This window comes from Pangasianodon hypophthalmus, chromosome 17 (genome assembly GCF_027358585.1).
Source record: "Pangasianodon hypophthalmus isolate fPanHyp1 chromosome 17, fPanHyp1.pri, whole genome shotgun sequence".
NCBI lineage: Eukaryota > Metazoa > Chordata > Actinopteri > Siluriformes > Pangasiidae > Pangasianodon > Pangasianodon hypophthalmus.
In genome coordinates, this window is record NC_069726.1 from 17,448,052 (window position 1) to 17,467,755 (window position 19,704).

The 19,704-nt window shown below is 38.5% G+C and overlaps 1 protein-coding gene across 5 annotated transcripts in view; it reads right to left on the reverse strand.

Annotated features, from left to right (window-relative positions):
- The window catches only part of palm2akap2 (PALM2 and AKAP2 fusion), an 84,930-nt gene that overhangs the window by 34,447 nt on the left and 30,779 nt on the right, over window positions 1-19,704 (reverse strand). For 4 of the 5 annotated variants that reach the window (XM_026942714.3, XM_026942715.3, XM_026942711.3 and 1 more), the window contains exons 5-9: window positions 15,690-15,804; window positions 15,213-15,234; window positions 14,410-14,511; window positions 12,952-13,668; window positions 6,030-6,115 (exon numbers count right to left, since the gene is read on the reverse strand). In XM_026942714.3, the coding sequence (XP_026798515.1) occupies window positions 6,030-6,115; window positions 12,952-13,668; window positions 14,410-14,511; window positions 15,213-15,234; window positions 15,690-15,804 (1,042 nt within the window). The remainder of the gene's footprint in view (window positions 1-6,029; window positions 6,116-12,951; window positions 13,669-14,409; window positions 14,512-15,212; window positions 15,235-15,689; window positions 15,805-19,704) is intronic. The other variant, XM_026942716.3, reaches the window with a different exon arrangement.

The window sequence follows — 19,704 nt, forward strand, 5'->3', positions numbered from 1 at the left end:
GGAAAACTGTAGCAAATTACCAAAGGAATGCTCAGAAACTCCCACATTTACGAAAAAAGGTGGGGCTCATAGGAGATTTTAAAAATGCTGCTAAGTGCTTTTCCTTGTAATGTGAAACAAATGGTCTCACTTTCAAAATGATAATCATCTGATTAATTTTATGTGTATTTGTGATAATGCATCCAATATGTAACTCATGGGTGTATTAAGCTTGAATGCTCACAATGAAATGGACAGCAAAAAAATATTTCAATGATTATATTTGTTTCTCCCGAGAGCCTAATTCCAGAGTCATACACACAGTAAATACGGTAAAACTGACAGCTGTCTGGAAATATGTATGTAGCAGAGATTGCCTGGCTGACTGGGACACACATAGCTAGAAAATGTTTTCACAATCATTATGAGACAGGATGCTTTCTGAGAAGACCAGCTGAGATGGAGGAAAAAAAACAACACTAACAGCCTCCAACAGCTTCCAAGATGTGTGTGTTTCCTGTCATGTTTACTGTGAAAGCTGATTTAAAAGTGCCAAAACACTCATATGAGAGTTAAAACACTGAGAGTTACGTAACAATGTTCTGGAAAAATAACCACTTAGTTATTTGTGTGTGTGTCTGTGTGTGTGTGTGTGTGTGTGTGTGTGTGCACGTTTGTTTCAAAGTGGTTAGGGGGACAGGCCAACCTCAAAAGATAGAGTAGGGAGAAATATTTCTGCTTCTGCAATGTCATTTAGTGTCTGAACCTTAAGTAGACCACATAAGCAAATGTAGCCTGCAGGTTCCACTGTCCCTGTTTCTAAACAGAGCACACATGATACCCCTCAGCTCACATCTACCCATCACTCCTCCCATTACAGTGAAGGAAAACAAGCAGGGAGCTAACATCCTTCCTACTTCCCAGTAAGATGTGACAGAGTGGAATCCTTGTTCAGCTGCCAAACATGAAAACACTACATTTTTTATAATTTAAATTCAACAGATCGAGAAGGAGTTTGTATTAAACAGCACTGAGTGTCTTCTGCTTTCCAGCCTCCATATGTGCTTAGGTATGTGCATGTGGGCTTTCCTCTTTCATTTAGAACACAGTGTCATAAATAAGACTCAAATCCAGAGGTTCTTATATGGATGATTATTGATATAAGAAAGTAGGTATTTTTTTAGTTCTTGTAATTTTGGAGAAAATCAAACTGCAGACAGTAAAAGCAAGAGGTGGCAGCTGGTGAGCTGGATCCAGTACTGGCAATGGTTTTAAATTCCTCTGAGCAGCAGCTTCCTGTTTTCTACTCCTCTTCCTCTTTTTTTTTTTTTTGCTTTTCGAAATGCAAAGCTTTCAGCAAAGTCTGCTTTCACTTCAAGGACACTGGGATTTTCCACGTAGTGTCACATCACTTTGCCTATCAATAGGGTTCAGCAGGGTGTGGTGGACAGAGCACACAACCTTTAGGGGAAATAACCATCAAGAGGATATCTTGTTTTTGTGGCAGGCCTGATAAGGGCCAGGATACTGTGAAACACTGTTTTCTATGATCATTAAGTCTTTTAGTAGAATTTACATTCAGATATTTTATTCATAATGCTTAGTATCAATTGCCGAATAGAACTTACCACCAAACCAGAACTTGCCACCCAAGCTGTTATTTATTTTAAATGCTTTATTTTCCCATTGAAAAGCCCAGAAACCAATGCCATAGCAGTGTGGTATACAGTATTACTCAGGGGTCGATAAATCACTAGTTACCATGTACCAGGACAAGCAGATTATGTATCCAGGCTATTAGTTTTTCATTCACGGTGCCCAGTGGACAAGTGGATTCATTAGGATGTTGATGTAATGGTTGCAAGCCTGTTTTTTTTTTTTTATTTCACTCATCTAACAACCAAAGAAAGAAACCCTCTACCACCTATTGACTTTGTATTCTTATTTCTCAGTGTAGAAAATGACCTTGATGTGGTGCACAATACACTTTCTGAATCTCGCAACCTGCTGCACTACACACCTGAACCGAGGACACAGACTGGCTCTCAGTAGGAACTGTTCACTATTGATTCACTATTGATTAGCTTGAACGGATGCTAAACAATTTTTCCAGAAACAGTGACAAAAATGAGCAGCGCAGCACAAAAACTATCATGCTAGAACATCACACAGTCACCTCACAATTAAACACTTCATTGAGAGTAAATGAAACACCAGCCAGACTCCATTAACACCTTCATGTGCAGTGAGAGAACTCCAGAGCTCATAGCTGAAATGTTAGCTAAAGACTTTCTGGCTTTTTGTCAAGGGTGCAAACATGATGCTTCATCACAAGAGACATTATCAGAAGAGGATAAAGACTGGCTACGTAAAGTTGCTCCTCCCAGGATTCAGGTACTCTCTTATTTTCCACAGTCTCTATTAATGCACCTAATTAGCTTGTCGCACTTTTGAGCTAAATTATGTTAGTCGCCACTTTTTAGCTTATGCTAGCTAAATGAATTTACACACACCTGCTTCTAATACAGTTCTGGTACTGTGGTGTTGTTGCACTGTTGTTTTGCCTGGTAGTTTTTATTGTTGCCATCCTAACCACTGGCCTGGAACATTCCTGATTGCAGATTTGAACTATTAAGCTGCCCCTTCAACATTCGTCTTTGTTCACTGACGGAACATTCGTCTTTGTTCACTGACGGTTCTTTGGGTTTGTTAGCACCAGCAGGCCATTAAACACTAACCTATAATTGCTGCTTTCTCCATGTCCTTTCAGGTTTCAGGTTTGCATGCAGTATCAATTAACTTGTGGCTGAAGGAAAAGTGCAAGTCAAGTGCTTTCAATTCAAGGCAAGACAATCTTTTTAAACTGCACATTAAGTGTACATAGGCATGAAATGTTGCAAATCCATGTTTGAAAATGTATAGAACACACACTTCATATATCCTGGTATGACATGGTGGGCAAGTTAGAGATTAACCGAACAATGCATATACAAAATCAACAGACTGGAATAGTAATGGCATAGTAAGACACTTTTAACACTGTTCCTGCAGATGACACTGCAAAGACTAATAAGTCATATTTACACATCAGACCCTGTAATGAGACACGACATTTAGGCTTCCCATCAACTAGTTCTAAACAAGGACATGCTTATCTGGGACAAGGTAAGATCACCGAGGTGTTGATATCACATAAGATCAGCATTATCAGTTACAATTCAATACTATGTAGTCTGCCATGTGCTGAAAGCAGAATATCCTGCAAGCATCACTCTGCCCTCATGCACACTAAAAGCATTAAATATGCAGTAAGCAATTATATGGATAAAATCTGAACAGAAATATGAAAGGTACAGTAGAGTAAGCAGGGGTGTGGCCATGTCTGTGGCACAGGGTGGCAGCTGTCACCCTTTAAATAAGTCTTGCCACTCCACCTCAGACCTAAAAGAAGTCTATCACTCCTGTATAATTCCGGCTGAATTAATTCTAGCTCATGTTGTTGTAACTGTAGGTAATGATCAAATTCCTTGATAATTAGGAATGATATATCAATTATGAAGCCTATACAGTAATGTCATAATGTGGTGCATCAGGAAATGCAAATGCAGCTATGCATTGTCTTATACATAATTAGGTGTCTAAACCCATATATATTTATATTTACATGCGTGTGCACACACACACACACACACACACACACACACACACATATATATATATATATATATATATATATATATATATATATATATATATATATATGGAATTAGACACCTAATTATGTATAAGACAATTCATAGCTGAATGCAGAATACACACACACACACACACAGTCTATTAAATGTGTTCATAGCTTCAGACTGTGCATATACAGACGAAATGGGTTTTGCACAGCAATGCATTAACTTCTGAGAGGTTAACAATAATAAGTTGAATTGTATGATCAATAGGTCACACTGACATGCTGCAAAGAAGAAAGCTCTGCAGTCACCTCCAAACACTGTCGTCTTTCAAGAAAACTGCGTCTAAGCAATAATTAATCGAAGAATGAATCGAATGGTCGACAGCACGCTCATCGGAAAGGAGCAGACGCGTCTACTGAAACGTTTCTGCTAGAGAAGCTAAAAGCGCTTTTCACAGAAGCGGCTTTGCCCTTCACCGGAGTAAGGAAGCGTGTAATGCTCGGGATGTTACCCGTTACCTCTGAACAGCGCGCGGCATCGAGTGTTGCTCCTCCACTTCCTCAAATAACAGGATCCGTTCTCGGACGGAAACTGCGCAACGCCTTGGACTCGCCTCGCACGTGAGCAGTCTGAATGAAGAGTACAAGTGAGAAATAGGACGCGTGCATCAGCAGCAGGAGCAGCTCATCTGAACGCAGAGACACGGAACGTTCCGCGCGCACAGCTCCCTCCTCGCTCGCGCCCTGTTTCGTCTGCCCCGCGCGCGCGCCCCAATGAATAATGAATGCGCTTCGGTGCGCGCGAGGCTTCTGCTCTGTTCTAGAGCGGCGCGCGGGCGGCCTCGCGCTCGGGTTACAGTTACCCCTATTCAGCTGAGACTCTGGCCCTCATAACGCTTTTGTCCGCCCGGATAGGAGCTACACGCGGACAGGTGTGGGTTAATGGTGGATGCTGAAAAGCGGCTTCTTTTGTTGTATGAACACAAACACTGTGTGGAACAACTGAGAATGGCGGCGCGTGGAAATGGCAAACTGCACGCGCACCTGCAAAGTTGCAAAGAGTCAATGGCATCTGAAGAATGTCTGCATAATAACGTTCACATACCGTTCGGGGAATATAACAGGAAATTTATTACTTCCAGAAATTGTTTGCATGCCCCCTACATGCTCTCTCTCTCTCTCTCTCTCTCTCTCTCTCTCACTCTATGTTCACAATGTATTGCAGAACATTGTGTGGCCCCAAACTGATATGCTGTGCAGTGCAATTTATACTAAAAGTTGCAGAGATAAAAGATTAAGGTTAGGGGCGGGGTTAGCATTTGTACCCTTTCTTACAACCTAATTCATGTGAAATTGAATGAAATCCAACCACATTGCATTTACTTGCCCATATTCATAATCAATCAATCAATCAATCAATCAAAAATAACCACACAGAAGTAGGCTATTATAACTACTGAAGCCTAAACTGCTGTCTCACAATAGCTTGGATTATAAATAGATTACGAATAAATATATCCCAGATTTTCTGTCACAGAGATGAAAATCTTTACTGAGTCCATTTTGTAAACTGCATTCCTGATGAACAGCATAATGCCTTATAACTACACTCCAAATCTAATGGATGCTTAACTGGCACACAAAAGCGTTATTCACTGACTAAATTTATTAGCTCACTAATCATTCTGACACGGCAATGAGGTTATGATAATTATGGTACAATTGGGAAGGAAGCAGGCACATGAAACACTGTCCAGACACAAACCAGCAGTTAGAGTCATACTCCAGTGCTCTGTACTGGGCAGATTTTTTTTTATAACTAAGTTGGCAAGACATAAATTGGCTACAGCTCACTGCTGCACTGGTAATAAACAAAAGATGGAGTGTTGCTAAAGATCATGCTTCTAAATTTATTTCAGCAATTTCGATGTATTATGACGTGCTGTCCTAAACAGAGTTCATGATTGACTCTTATTCCATTTATGGAAACACCAACATTTATTGTTGATACTGATGCTGTAATAAGATTCCTTTCCTGTTATATTTTTCAGGCATGTTCTTATTTTAGTAGATCAACTAATTTTACTCAGAGTGTACGAAAACATCATTGTTTCTATGCAGATGTAGTCATTTCTTTAAGAAGTTACACACCTGGAGCTTTGCAAAATCAAACATCTACTATACATGAGATTTATAATGGCCTAGATATGTAGTTGTTATGCCTCCTTAATGAAATGGTGTAAATGCAACACCTTCTGTGAGAGGAATAAAAGCAAGTGAACATTTTGCAAAAAAAATCTGCAGTGCAAATCAGTGTGCAGCTGTGACAGATGGTTGTTTGCAGATAGAGTGTGCAGATTAGACTCACCGGTTGGGTGCATGATGATCTCGCAGCAGCTCCTGGGAAAAGGCCATTCTCTGCTGTCAGCAATACACAGCGAGCTTTCTCACTACCTGCAACACAAAGCCAGACTGATCAAGATCTTCATTACTCTATCAGAGACATCTTTAGGACTTAAATAGTGTATTCATGAGACAGAGATCATAGCAGATTTCCTGTAAGCATCCACAGCCGAAATAGCTCATAATTAACTAATAAGTTCATTTAGCTCACAATAATATCATTTAACACAGATTGCCAACCCTGGTCCTGGAGTACCTTCTTTCCTACATTTAAGTGTTTCTCCTGTTTTAAAACACCCACTTCTACTTAGGTTGTTAATTAGCTGATTAGTTGAATCAGGTGTGTTAATACAGGAAAAACACTAATATTTGCAGGAAAGGGGATTCTCCAGGACCAGGGTTGGCAATCTGTGTCATATATTATCAGTAATATGATATTTATAGAGTGGTTCAACAATCATGACCTCTATAGTGTTATCAGACATCATGTCAACTTACACAATGACTTGATGCTCCCATCATGGTCATAATTAATACCAAAGATCATAACTTAATACCAATACTAATGTCAGAGCTTTTTATATCAGAAACTCTATTCATCTATTATTGGTGTAACACAATGGCACTATCTGTATCTGTTTAGTGCTCCAAAACATCTGTATCCATATTTGAAATTAATCCTGAAGTGGCCATGGCCTAATCTGGAAGGGTTTTTGTTCATTTGTTTATTTTTTAAATCTGAACCCTACCACTATGTACAAATGCCAGGATTATCAGGATGGTCTGGGAATTCTGGCTCTGAAAGTTCCTCAACCTCAGCTACATCACTCCAGTTCATAAATGGTCTCAACTAGAGATGTGTGCCAAAGTGTTTTTTTTTTTTTAAGTATCACTCAAGCAGTTTTTAGTTTTGTTTGTACCTGCCCACAATATTTTCTAACTAATTTAGTTGGTTGTATTTCCCAAAATATAAACAAACTGGTAGCTGAATTTACATCACCATAACCCTGAAAAGGCAGTTACGAAGGATGGAGTAAATGCATTGCACAACGCCACATGGTCATGTCGAACGTGGTCTTTATTTGTCTCGCATGCTTCATATCTGACTGCTCTCTTGTGTCTGCATTAATAAAAAACTTGCTTGCATGACTTTTTTGTGTGTGTGTTTGTCCCTGATGCTCAGCTCTAGTCTCCCCCACATGCCTTGTGGCAAGCTTTCTGGAAAACCTTTCAACCTTTCTAAAAATACTTTCTTAAAAACCCAAAAACAAATAGTGCACCTCCTTTTCATATCTATATTTGTACCTGTTTAGAACACATTATCTGTTCAGTTCGAATAATGTATTCATATTCAGTTATATCCCTATCATCTGTGCTCTTTGGCTATGGCTGAACTACTTGCTTCATCAATAGCAATTATCAATAGGTTAGAATCCACATATCAGTTAGCAGCAACTCAAGATCAGTGCACATGGGACCTACTAATAGGAACCCACATAATCAGTCAATGTTCCTTACATCTGCAACTTCAATCAGTCTTTTGATGCAAAATCCATACTGCAACATGGCCAGTCTCATATGGCCTTAGTAATGACTAGCATCTTGGGCTACATGTGTCAGAAAGTATTATTGTATGTATGTAGATCAGGAAATAGAGGCTGTGTGAAATAAAACATTCTAAATGATAGGCAAAGGGCCAGGAAGGGAGGAATAGGTGTGGGTGAGTTCAGTAACTACTGAGGTCGTTATGCTGATAGCAGAGCAGCCCACACACACTTTGGTCAGAGGTGAAGAGATTGTTATGAGTAGTTTCTTCCACTCGATTTGTCTGTTTCTGCATGCATTTGTATATCTTTATGCATTTAAACCTGACTTTATGTAGATGATTGTAAAATACCATTTTCTAAAATTTTCTATGTTGAATAAAGCATACAGAAAATGATATGATTTTAAAATGTGTATGAATGCATGAATTTAAATACAATATAAAATGTAAAATAGTACTTTAAATGATATAAAATCCTGAAATCTAATTTCAAGTTGTGTGTCTCGCTAATTTCAGGCAGAGCTTTTCTAGAGTCACACATAGTGCTCATGAGTGAGCACTTCTGCATACACTGATACACAGCCTTCAATAGGCTGAATCTGCTTAGTCAGCACTCTCGCTCATTCTGCCTTCCAGTGCGTTCTCACTGTGCTTATTTATAATTACCGTAGCTCAAAGCAGGAGTTTCTCGTGTCAATATAATAATCCAACTGCAACTAACAAACTGCAGATAGAAAGCCATTGGCTGTGATGAACAGACAATGCAAGGTTTTATTGGCACTGATAACATAGGCATATTAAATATTGTGGCTTATGATTTATGCACATTTTTATGAGTACTAACTAATACACCAATATGCCTATCGTTAAGTGTCAGAGTAGTCTTACACTCTTACTCAAAATAACACCTTAGTAACTGTAATGCATTCTCAAGACATAAGGGTGGATGAGAGGCAAAGAATGAATGATGCCATTAAAATATCAACTGATCTTAGCAGGTCTGATTGAATTATCTGGGAAAAACGAAGAGATACTCTTAGGTGAAATTCGCACCTGAATATTAGCTCAATTTATCACAAGCAGTTGGCAAAATGTGATTACACTGTAGCCTGGATCTCATATTGCCTGCATTTGTGTTCATTACAGTTTTTGTTTGCTCTTTAGGCTTTTGGGAAACTCATGTGAGTCGTGACCATAACAAAAAAAAAAGATTACTTTAGTTTAGTTTATATTTTATGGAGGTGTCATTAAAGATTTATTTAAATACTAGCCTCAGCAATAATGAAGAAGGAACAGTGCCATGATTATGAAGTGTGAAATATGAAAAACCTTCAAGGGTAGGGAGATATAATAAATGATAACTAGTACAAATTGGTAGTCTACATTTACTTTGATTGGCTGAAGGTTTTATCCAAAACAGCTACTAACTGAGACAATATACAACTAAGTAATTAAGGGTTAAAGGCCTTGCTCAAGGGCCCAACAGTGGCAACTTGGTGGTGTGGGGATTTGAACTCACAACCTGCACCAGCCTAGTGCATTTACCAATAAGCTACCACTGCCCTAGTCCAGTCTACTGTTCAGCAACTGAGTCCCAAGAATGGTGTGGAATGGGTTACAGATATAGTGTTCCATCAAAAGGTTCAACTTTTTAAAAAAAAAAAAAACTTCCACTTTTACTTTGGCCTTTCCATGTATGACTTCTAGGACCCATCAATGGATGTCTAAATGCTAAACTGTGACACGGAGGCCTACAAAAGAAATTAAATTAGGCTACATACACTAAAATGAAAATGACAATATCTATACTGAATATGTTTTGGCTTACACAAACATTCACACAATTTTAATAAAACACACGTTTAATAAAATATATATAAATAAGGCCCATTGTCCTTTATTTTTAAATTATGGTAATCAGTAACCTATTCTTCTAATGTATTCCTAGAGCTGAGGACTTGGTGTTGCTGTGAACTTTAGAACCGCAGCCTATTTATAAGCAGCTCCTGGGACAAAACCACAGGTCTGTACGAGAATTAGACGTGAATATAGATTTGGGTTAATGTGTTAACATATTTAACTGCATTATTTTGGTTAATGAACTATTAAAAAAAAACAAATGAAGAATAAAATTTAAGTACACTAACACCCTAGTCTAGGAATCTTGTACTGACCTTGTGCTGGTGTGGATGGCCTCAAGTGTAGTCAGCCTTTGGTAGTCATTATGGTAAGACTGATGGGATGAACTTAGTTTGGCATGGGCATGCAGTCTGGAGGCAGGGAGAGAGAGAGCAGAGGAGGCCTATGTGTAGTTAGTGATGTTTAAGGAAGGTGTGAGAGATGCCACTGCTCAAGAATGGAGGAAAATGTGCTAGTAGAGTACAGTAGTAGTGTCCTGTGTTGAAGTGAGTTAGAGAAAGAACCATAGCACAGACGATAGGCCAAGTGAAAAAAATGCTGTTTATTTGACTAGTTTTACGATACAAGGAGAAGAAAAAAAAGCCACTGTTACAGCATTGCAGCTGGCAGTCCAGACTGAAGAAAGTGTGCAGTAGATAGAGAGTGAGATACACAGAGTGATTATAGTAGTCATTGTTTTTTTCTTTTTTTTAAAAAAAAAAGGAAAGGTGAAATGGAACAGTTAAAAAAGTTTTTTACAAAAATACAGCAGAATCTTAGTTAGAAAGCACAGCGGTGTCTCATGGCTGTACCATGAAGACTGAGGGTCCACACTCACATGGGTTCAGTTTGGCAGAATGATGCTGAGCAACTGGACGCTAGATAAAATTCATCTTACTAAGGGTCTGCTGGGGGATTAAAAATACAGCTTTAAAAGAGTGAGATGCTCAGGAAGGAGCATCCCTAAAACACTGTAGGATTTAGATAATCGTAAAAGGGCATAATCTGAAAGCTAGAGTGTTTCAAGGAAACTCACCCTTAATTCAGATATGTTCTCTAAAATTTAAATAAAATCTTACTGAACAAAATATGTTGCATTCATGCCCATTCTTACACATAATTCTTTGCTACTCTGTTTCTTTAAAACATACATGAACATCTTACAATACAACACTACTTATAGCAGCAATATTAATTACACACAGAGATACTAGCTAGATTTTTCAAGCCAGAACCTAAACGAAAGCTTAATGATTGTTACATTTGCCAGTTTATATGATATTATATCGGATATAACACACATTTTCATTTTGCACAGATTGTATTAATCATTGCATACTTGTTTTTTATAAACCACATTTAACTAAAGAAGCATTTGTTCTGTTCACACTTCATTCTTCCTTCCACTTTTCTTATAAAATTTGGTGTAACATGTCACAGATTTTTGGGCAAATCTTCAGCATTATCATAGCGATAATGTGAAAACCACTGACATTCTAGTACCTAAATTGTAGTGTACTGAGGGTTTGATTTGTGTCATAAAGTGAACCAACCAAAAAACCCAACTGGGAATAAAGATCATCTCTCCTTCTCAGAAAACAAAATAAAATTCTGTGCATGAACTGGTACAGTCAAGTATAACTCAGAAAAACTATTTTTAAAATGTCCATATCTGCAGCATCTCATTTAATAATAAAAGCGCTGAAATGTATAATAAATTATGCATTTTAAGTTCATATAGATAATGTATTTTTTCTAAAACAGTTGAATTACAGTATGCTTCTACTTTCTCCATCACCCTTTTTTGTGCGATATGAAGCAATATGGCACAAATTTTTGGGATTTGTGTTTTCTTTTTTTAACAAACAGAGACATAAACACGAGTGATGACAGACACATCAATGCCTTGGATATGAGTGAATAAATTAGAAATAAATAATAATAAGTCCACACCAAGTCTATATGGCATTTAGGTGTGCATTATAAATACAAACTATGCATATATACTGTATTAAAATCACTTCTGGAAATACACATTGGCACTCGTTTAGAGTAAAATCTATCTACACAGTTAAGTTTATTTATATGTATTTGTATGTATTCACTGATTCGTGATTCCTTACACAATATTTTGCAATGAGTCATACTTAGCCATGAATCAATTCTCTGGACTGAAAGCACTACAGCACAAAATGCTATGAAGGTGCTAGACACTGTCACTTGTCTTGAAAATATGCTTTGTATTTCTGTCTCATATGATGCCTCGTATGCAGTGTAACTTGGTTATGCCTCTCTGTTTGCTGGTGAAGGCTTTTGGATCATTTAAGATGTTCAGAATTCTGAGGACTTGATGATGCTGTTTACTGTAGAACCTCAAGTAACTGCAAAAACTGTTTGGTGATAGTATCTTTTATTAGACTATTAGACTAAAGTGCCAAAAGTGTCCTGTAAAACTCAGCACCAAATTTTATGTAAATCAGGACCATGGCTTTTTGTTGTCCCAGTGTATTTGAGGAAATGGCAGTACCTAGCACTTTAGCTCAAATCCAAAGATTGTCTTGTTCTTTTTGAGTATTTGTTCAGTTTTCAGTGACCTTCCTTCTCAACTAAAAGCATCAAAAACAATGTCAAAAATAAACCTCGTACCAAACAACCATGTCCTGCAAAATCCATTCATGTCATGATGGCATTGCTGCCATCTTCAATTTAAAAAATCTAACCTGCCTGTGTAAACACTAGAGAATCAAAGGCTATCCAAGTCTATGATGGTGAAGGTCCAATGTTTCAGTAAGGCCACTGAACAAGATAGGAAATGGCAAATATACAGATCTACTGCCATATTATATAGATATACTATAGGAAACTTCAGTGATGAATCAGATGCACTTCCATGAACAAGTATGCTACTGCATTTCATAAAGCTATATGAAAATATCAAAGGTTGTTTATTTTCTGCCCAGGCTTAAGACTGCCTTTCAAACCATGTTGATTTTATGCTGATGTTAATATTCTGGGTACTTTCTTCCTCGTTTGTTCACTGTGCTCCTTCACATTATAGATTTCATATAGAACACAATCTTGTCAGTAGTGTTGTTTTTTTTTGCCCAAAACTTTTTGACACATGCTATGCTATATTCCAGCCCTCCCTCTTTCCTCAGACAACACTCCTTCAACATCCTGTTCTGTGTCCTGAGACCTGGCAAGAGAGAGCCAGTCATTCTGAGGAAAATAGGTCAGAGAAGACAGAGAAGAGAATGTGCTTTTCTGACGTCAGAGAAATGGAGGTGCGGTTAGTAACAAGATGAAGCCTTTTGCTTTGTTTTTTTTTTTTTGAAAGGGAGGCAGAGACTTGGAGCTCTGGAAAAAGAGAAGTTTTGGGAGAAATGGGAGAAGGAAGGTCACATGACAGTACAGCACTGGCAGCGTTTTTTCTTTTCGGTACCTGTGGGCGGCGGCTCCTTGGTGGAACTTTCATCTTGGCCCTCGGAAGAGAGTTCGGTGGCCTCAGACACCGGCCGTCCTGAGACGAGGTCAGCGGCGTTGCCATCCACGGTGGAGACGTCTGTGACAGTCTTCTCGCGCAAAGACTTCTCATCATCCTCGTCAATCAGGACAATCTCGGCTTTAATGGTGCCATCGAATCCCAGCAGCTTCTTCGTCTCCTCGTCATCGTCCACGCTGTGGTAGCCCATGAAAATCATAGTGATGGGCTTTTCGGCTGTGGCCTCAGGTGCCTCCATCACCTCACCCTCGAAGCTTTGGCGAGCTTGTGGATCATCCCTGTGGCCTTGGAGCCGTTGTTCGATCTTCATTTGATCGTCATGACTTTGCTGATCTGGTACTGTCTCCAGCTCCGAAGGCATGGTGCTCTGCTCCCTGATCCCAGGCTCACCTGCTGTGATTGTGACATCGGGTCTGTGGCGTGCTTGACCCACTTGCTGTATCAGTTCCTCCACCTCATCTGAACTCCATGGATGCACACCGTTCTGCACTGTGGTGGAACTCCCAGAATGCACTTCATAGATCACCTTACGCCCATCGTCATAGACCTTGACGCCCCGCTGGTAGGCATCCTCTGGGCTGATACGTGAAGTGGACAAGATCTTGGTGTCGCCTGTCTTGTGGTCCTTTTCGACGCTGATCTCCATGGCGTATAAAGCTTCAGACATGGGGGAAAGTGCAGAGGGGGGTGGGTTAATGTTCTCTTAGTGTGACTGGTCATGCATTACTGTTAGCAAGCTGTTAAGTCATTAATATTTGCCAGTGGTGTTAGAATCAGGAATCAGTACAAAATATACATTTTTAAATAATTGTGCACACTTAAAAAAAATAGACCTTATATATAAATATCAAGATAATAATTAATTTATGATCATAAAAAGAATTACTTGACCATGTGTCATAATTAAATGATGTATGTGATTATTTAGCACTGCTATAACCTGTTTGCATCATTCCACCTATTATTGATACTAACTTGCCTGTGTTTAAAAAACAATAATTTTAAAACTGAATTAACAGCTTTAGGGAAAATTGAGAGGAAAAAAGTAATATTAAAAGTAAAATAGCAATAAAAAAGCAAAAGAACAAATAAGTAATAATAATAATAATAATAATAATAATAATAATAATAATAATTTCCATACACTTCATCTGGAACTTGAGACATTGTATTTTGTTTAAATTAAAGCCTACTGTTCAGTAAGGTCAGTCCAAACAGTTCCTTTTCACATGCAGCTGTATGTCACAGGTATTTTAGCATCATTAATCAAATCTAAGTTCTGATCTCTTGACAGCTCACCAAATCTCTAACTGAAGACGTGTCTCTTTAGTGTGCCATTTTTACTTGCAAACCCACCTCCACCACTGCCCCCTCTCACACCCCCTACCAAGCACTTACCAGGTTTTCTTGAGTGTTGGCGATCCCCCGAAACAGAGGACAGAGTTTGGGCATTCAAGCCTGAGAGCTTGGGGATCTGGGAACAGGCAGGATTCACTGCATCTGTTGAGCAGAGAGCAAAAGAGTGGTAAAAGTGAATCTGAGTTAACTGAACTCCCTCTGGCTCCCTTTCTCCTTCCCCCAGGGTTTGCCCCTTCCCCTCAGGTTCTGCCCCTTCCCTTCTTGCTGTATTGAGTAGGTATCTCTTCCTTTCTCTTCCTCCGGTCTCTCGTTATTTCTCTGCAGCAGCTCGATGCTTAGACAGCAAAAGCTGAGTGAGTGTATTGGGTGAAACAATGTTGCTGCTGCATTGGAGGGATTTTCTGTGAATAGGCAGCTTATTGTAAACAAAGTTCAGAGTCAATGACTTGTGTGTGGAGTTCAATAGTCTAGCTGAGGCAAGAGGGAAATGAGCCAAGGGGGGCATGGGCAACAGAGAGTGTGTGTGTGCTGTGTGTTTATGTACTTTGGCACCTCTGCCTAGTAGATCCTTCTACACTATCACATAATCACAATAAAAACTCAGGAAAACACTTTCAAGACTAAATCATAAATCATTAATGCCCATTATATGTTATAAATCATTTGTTATGTCTACAGGCTTAGAAAAAAAAGGGTTCCTCAAGAGTTTTTTGTATGGGTAACGGTTCTAGCTTTCTATTTGGGACTTTTTCTGTCATAAGCTTCAACCCAGAGCCCTTTAGGTTTGCTAGATTGATCCTTTTTTCTAAGAGTGTAGCTAGAAGAACACAATGGACCTGTACCTCCATCTTGGATCTGCAGACTCTGCAAATAAAAAAAGAAAAGAAAGACTAAGTTTTTTATGGTACAAAAACAGATGGATGGTATGTTCATACATAGCACACTATGTGGCTTGGAACTTTAATTATAGCCTTGAAGGAAATTAAAAATACTTCTGTTCCATCTCAAGCTAAGTAAAGATGGCCACATATTTTCTTGTGACATTTGGCTACATTGTCCTGTGCCTGTGTATGTGTGTGTGTGGGCATGTTTTTATGTCTTGATGGGGACCAAAGGAAAACTGCAACCTTTATTTAAAAAAATAAAAGGAGGCTACTGAGGTTGCGGTTAGATTTAGATCTAGGCATTAATTAATTAATTAAGCATTAATTAGATGCAGTAATTGTTATGTCAGTGGAAGGTCCTTACAAGGATAATAAGACAAATGTGTGTGTGTGTGTGTGTGTGTGTGTGTGTGTGTGTGTGTGGTAATGTCTTACTTTCTGTAGGTCTTCAATAGAGCTCTCTGTTTCACGAAGTCTCTCTCTGAGCACTTGCTCTTTGGCTGATATTTGTGATTCTTCGTTCTCAAGCAGAATGATTTCGGATTCCAGTCTGGAAAAAAACACAAGAGCAGCATCTCATCTGTTATAAATATCAGTGTACACAACAGATACATACATCAGGCCATGAGACATGTCAACAACTAGACAGTGTAGCCTTGCTGAAATAAAGAACAGACATACTGTCAGTTCCTAATGGGAATTGGCCAAATGGTTTTCATTAAGCATTTTTCCATCTGAGAACTAATGGTTTCCAAAAGTTATTCTTTATTCAGTTGCAGATATAGTAATAACTTATGCAGTTGTATTCTTGAATCTGATTGGTCAGAAGGTGTTGGTTCATTTTCTATAACAGCAGCTCTGATAACAGGCAATTCACAGGTTTATATTAAAGCACTCACTCTAAAATCTTATCGTTTCTATAGTAGCTTTACATAGAGACGGCAGACACTTCACATACACAGATCATTTTCATATTCATTCAAACAGTCAGTGAGCCTTTCTGTCCTGTGGATGGGGGCGGGGTCATCCTGGAAGAGACCACTCCCATCAAGGTTTCATCATAGGATAAAGGTGATCAGTCAGAAAAAAACTTTGAACTGATTTGATGCCAGTAAAATGCCTCATAAGCTGCAACAGAGTCAGTGTTTTTTTTCCCACTCTTTTATATTGAAAAATAAAATGTTATACTAATCACACTAACCAGTACAAACTATACAAAGCAACCAGAAGCCAATAGCGTAGAAATCAGTTGCTTATTATATTGAAAACTGATTCATATCAGATTAATATTGGAACATTTTAATATTTTTTTATTAATATTCTTAATATTTTCCTTATGTAGGAAGTGAACTTGCAACAATGCAACAAAGATAAGGCAACAAGGATAATGGCAACAGTAATTTTCACCGAATAGCAGTGTGACATTGCTATACGGTATATGCTATGTATTCCATTCCATTAGCTACGTTAATTGAATGTGCAGCAAGCAAATCTAAAGAATAGGGACTGGACGATATGCTCCCACGTTCCTGATCTAATTGTTTAGTATGCCAGAGCAATATGGCCTCACCTTTAGAACAAACCCCCTCAGGCGATTTTCAGTTCTAGCAGCGTGAGGTGTGATAAAGGGCCCAGTTACGAATCAACCATAATGCTACAAAGCTGATGCTACAAGTTTTGTACCAAGTCAAATATTTATAGAGGTTCATAACTGGAAATGTACATGTAAATTAGCCACAAACCAGGATTATTTCTTCAGTATCATAATAAAGACAACTATGTGGATAGTTGCGGGGTTGGACACCACATCAACATTCTCAGTCTGAGCTCTTTGATAAATATGAACTCTAAATTCCTTGCAGTAATCTCACAGCTGGAGCCAGGACTGAAAACTGAATGCTCTTAGAATAGCAATAGTGCTTTATTTTCAGAGTTGCATAGCTTGTTAACTTGCACACTAATATTCACTATAACATACTGTAGAGAATTGGAAGGATATGGCGTGATACTGTATTGGTGTGGAGAAATTGCAGATATGCTACTGTATGCTGTAAATTGTACAGATGTTATAGGCAGCTCAGTAGTTAAAGGAAAAATCCACCCTGAATGACTTGCACATTAATCTTTATAATTAACACATGATCTTCAATGGTGTCCATGATTTATTTTGCGATGAAATGCTGAGATGACTTTGTTTTTAGTTTAAACTTCTTTCCTGCACATGTTGGTCTATGTTCACTTTTAATCACAATTTCCTACATTACTCACAGTGCTGATGAAAATGACTACCTGCTGATAGTGGTGCCAGTTGGAATTAGCCCTTGCTTCATCTCTACCTATAAAGAGTGATGCAGCAGTGCTTTAGTCTTTTAGTCTGTCCAGCTCTCTCCCCTTCTTATCTGTACATTCTGCTGGAATAGAGCAGGGTGCAAAGCTTCAACTTTCAGCTCCCACTTTTGCCATCTCCACTACTTCTATGCTGGATTTCACATTAATATGACATAGAGCATGCTGGAAAATGGTGAGTGAGAAAATAAGCTCTTGCTATATTATTAGGAGCAAAATTGCAACTATTTTATAATGTATTTCAGGGTGGAGTTTTCCTTTAAAGCTCTAAAATACATTAGGAATATCTCTGATATTTCAGTTTCCATCAGCTTCCTGTAGGTTTCCATTACCAATGTTCTAGTTGCTATTAAATACCCAGTAAGGCCTTTTTATGGGTAGATGATTACCATCAGAATAAAATTATACAAAGCATTAGGACCGATTAGGAACAACATATTCCATTAAATTACCATTTCAGACCACCAGAAGCACATTAAAACCGATTAGGCACCAGTAGAAATCTCTAATAATTTCTAATCATTTTTCAGCTGGGAAGTGATCAGAAGATTGTGAGTTCAAACCCAATGACTGGATTTGAAAACAAAACAAAAAACAAAACAAAACAGTGTTGGGCTCTTGAGCAAGGCCCTTAGCCCTCAGTTGCTTGGAATACATCTTCTTTCAATTGTACTGAAAATTTGAAAAATAAGTAGTAGTAGCAGCAGCAGCAGCAGTAGTAGTAGTAGTAGTACCTTTCCTTGTGATATAAGAGCATTCATATAAAATTCAAATTCTCCCTCACTTGTTCAAATTCATCTACATTTTTTTTTATATGAGAGAAAGCACTTACTAACTGTACATACTATATACATAAATGTATTAATCAGAACAGACAAACATATATAAATAGCAGCTTATATAAAGTTTGAAGAGCTAGTAAACTACAGTCAGCAGAATTAGGCTAAATCACTGATTTTATCAATGAAACATGCTACAATGGGTTGCTACATTGCCCGACAGGTCATACAGACAGTCACTGAGTGCAAACAAGAATGAGATCCATAAAACACACACACACACAAATTCTTCCTTTTTCCCAGTGGACCAGCGACTCCCTCATTCTGAATGCTGGCAGCCAATGAGGAAGGCAACAGCCGAGGAACCCATACTGCCTCCACCCTAGTGAATTTCCTGCTATTGTTAGCATCACTGAGCTTACGTGCTTTACAATAACAAAGGCAGAGGAGCCTTCCCACGATTCCTAACAATCATTCTCCAAAAAAAAAGGCACTCACTGTCTAAGAATACAGATAAATGATTACCGTGGTTCAAAATACTGCATTGTCTGAGCTACTTGACTTTGCATTTAGATTTAGATTCCTAAAATGGCCATGGACACATACTCTTTCCATCTCTCGCTCTCTCTCTCTCTCTCTCTCTCTCTCACACACACACACACACACACACACACACACACCCATCGAGGAGGCCTTATTTCCAGCCTCTCAACATGATGCAGTACATTATCATGAAAACTTCAGATAGGAACTGGATGTGCGAACAGTAACACACTGTAGTGCACATGCTTCCAGCTGCTTCCTCTCACATATTTGGGGGCAACAGATCTCTCTCTCTCTCTCTCTCTCTCACACACACACACACACACTCAGAATAAATGCTATAACGAGGAGATTTTAGGGCATTTATATTTGCATCACCTGTAGTTGCATGCTCAATAAATCTTGAAGAAACACAGCTAAGAAACATGCCAAAATACAATTACTGTATTGACGATTAATGCCTCTTTATAAACAATAAAAGTATGAAGAAACCTTTTTATGCACCTAATGATGTCTTTAAGTCATTGGTTGTTGAACACACAATGGATAAATTGGGCTATAAATGTTCAGTTGTTTCATATTTTGGAAAAACACATTGTCCTAAGGCTGTTCTTTCGTAACTTCATAGCTCATATATTTGTTTGATTTTGGAATGACATCATACACAATGCATCTTGTTTGTGAATGAATACTTTGGCTAATTCAATAGTGGGTTTGGTCAGATGTCCCAGAAGGAAATGACTCACCCTGGTAAGCTATTTTTTCTCCCTCTGCAAAGTAAG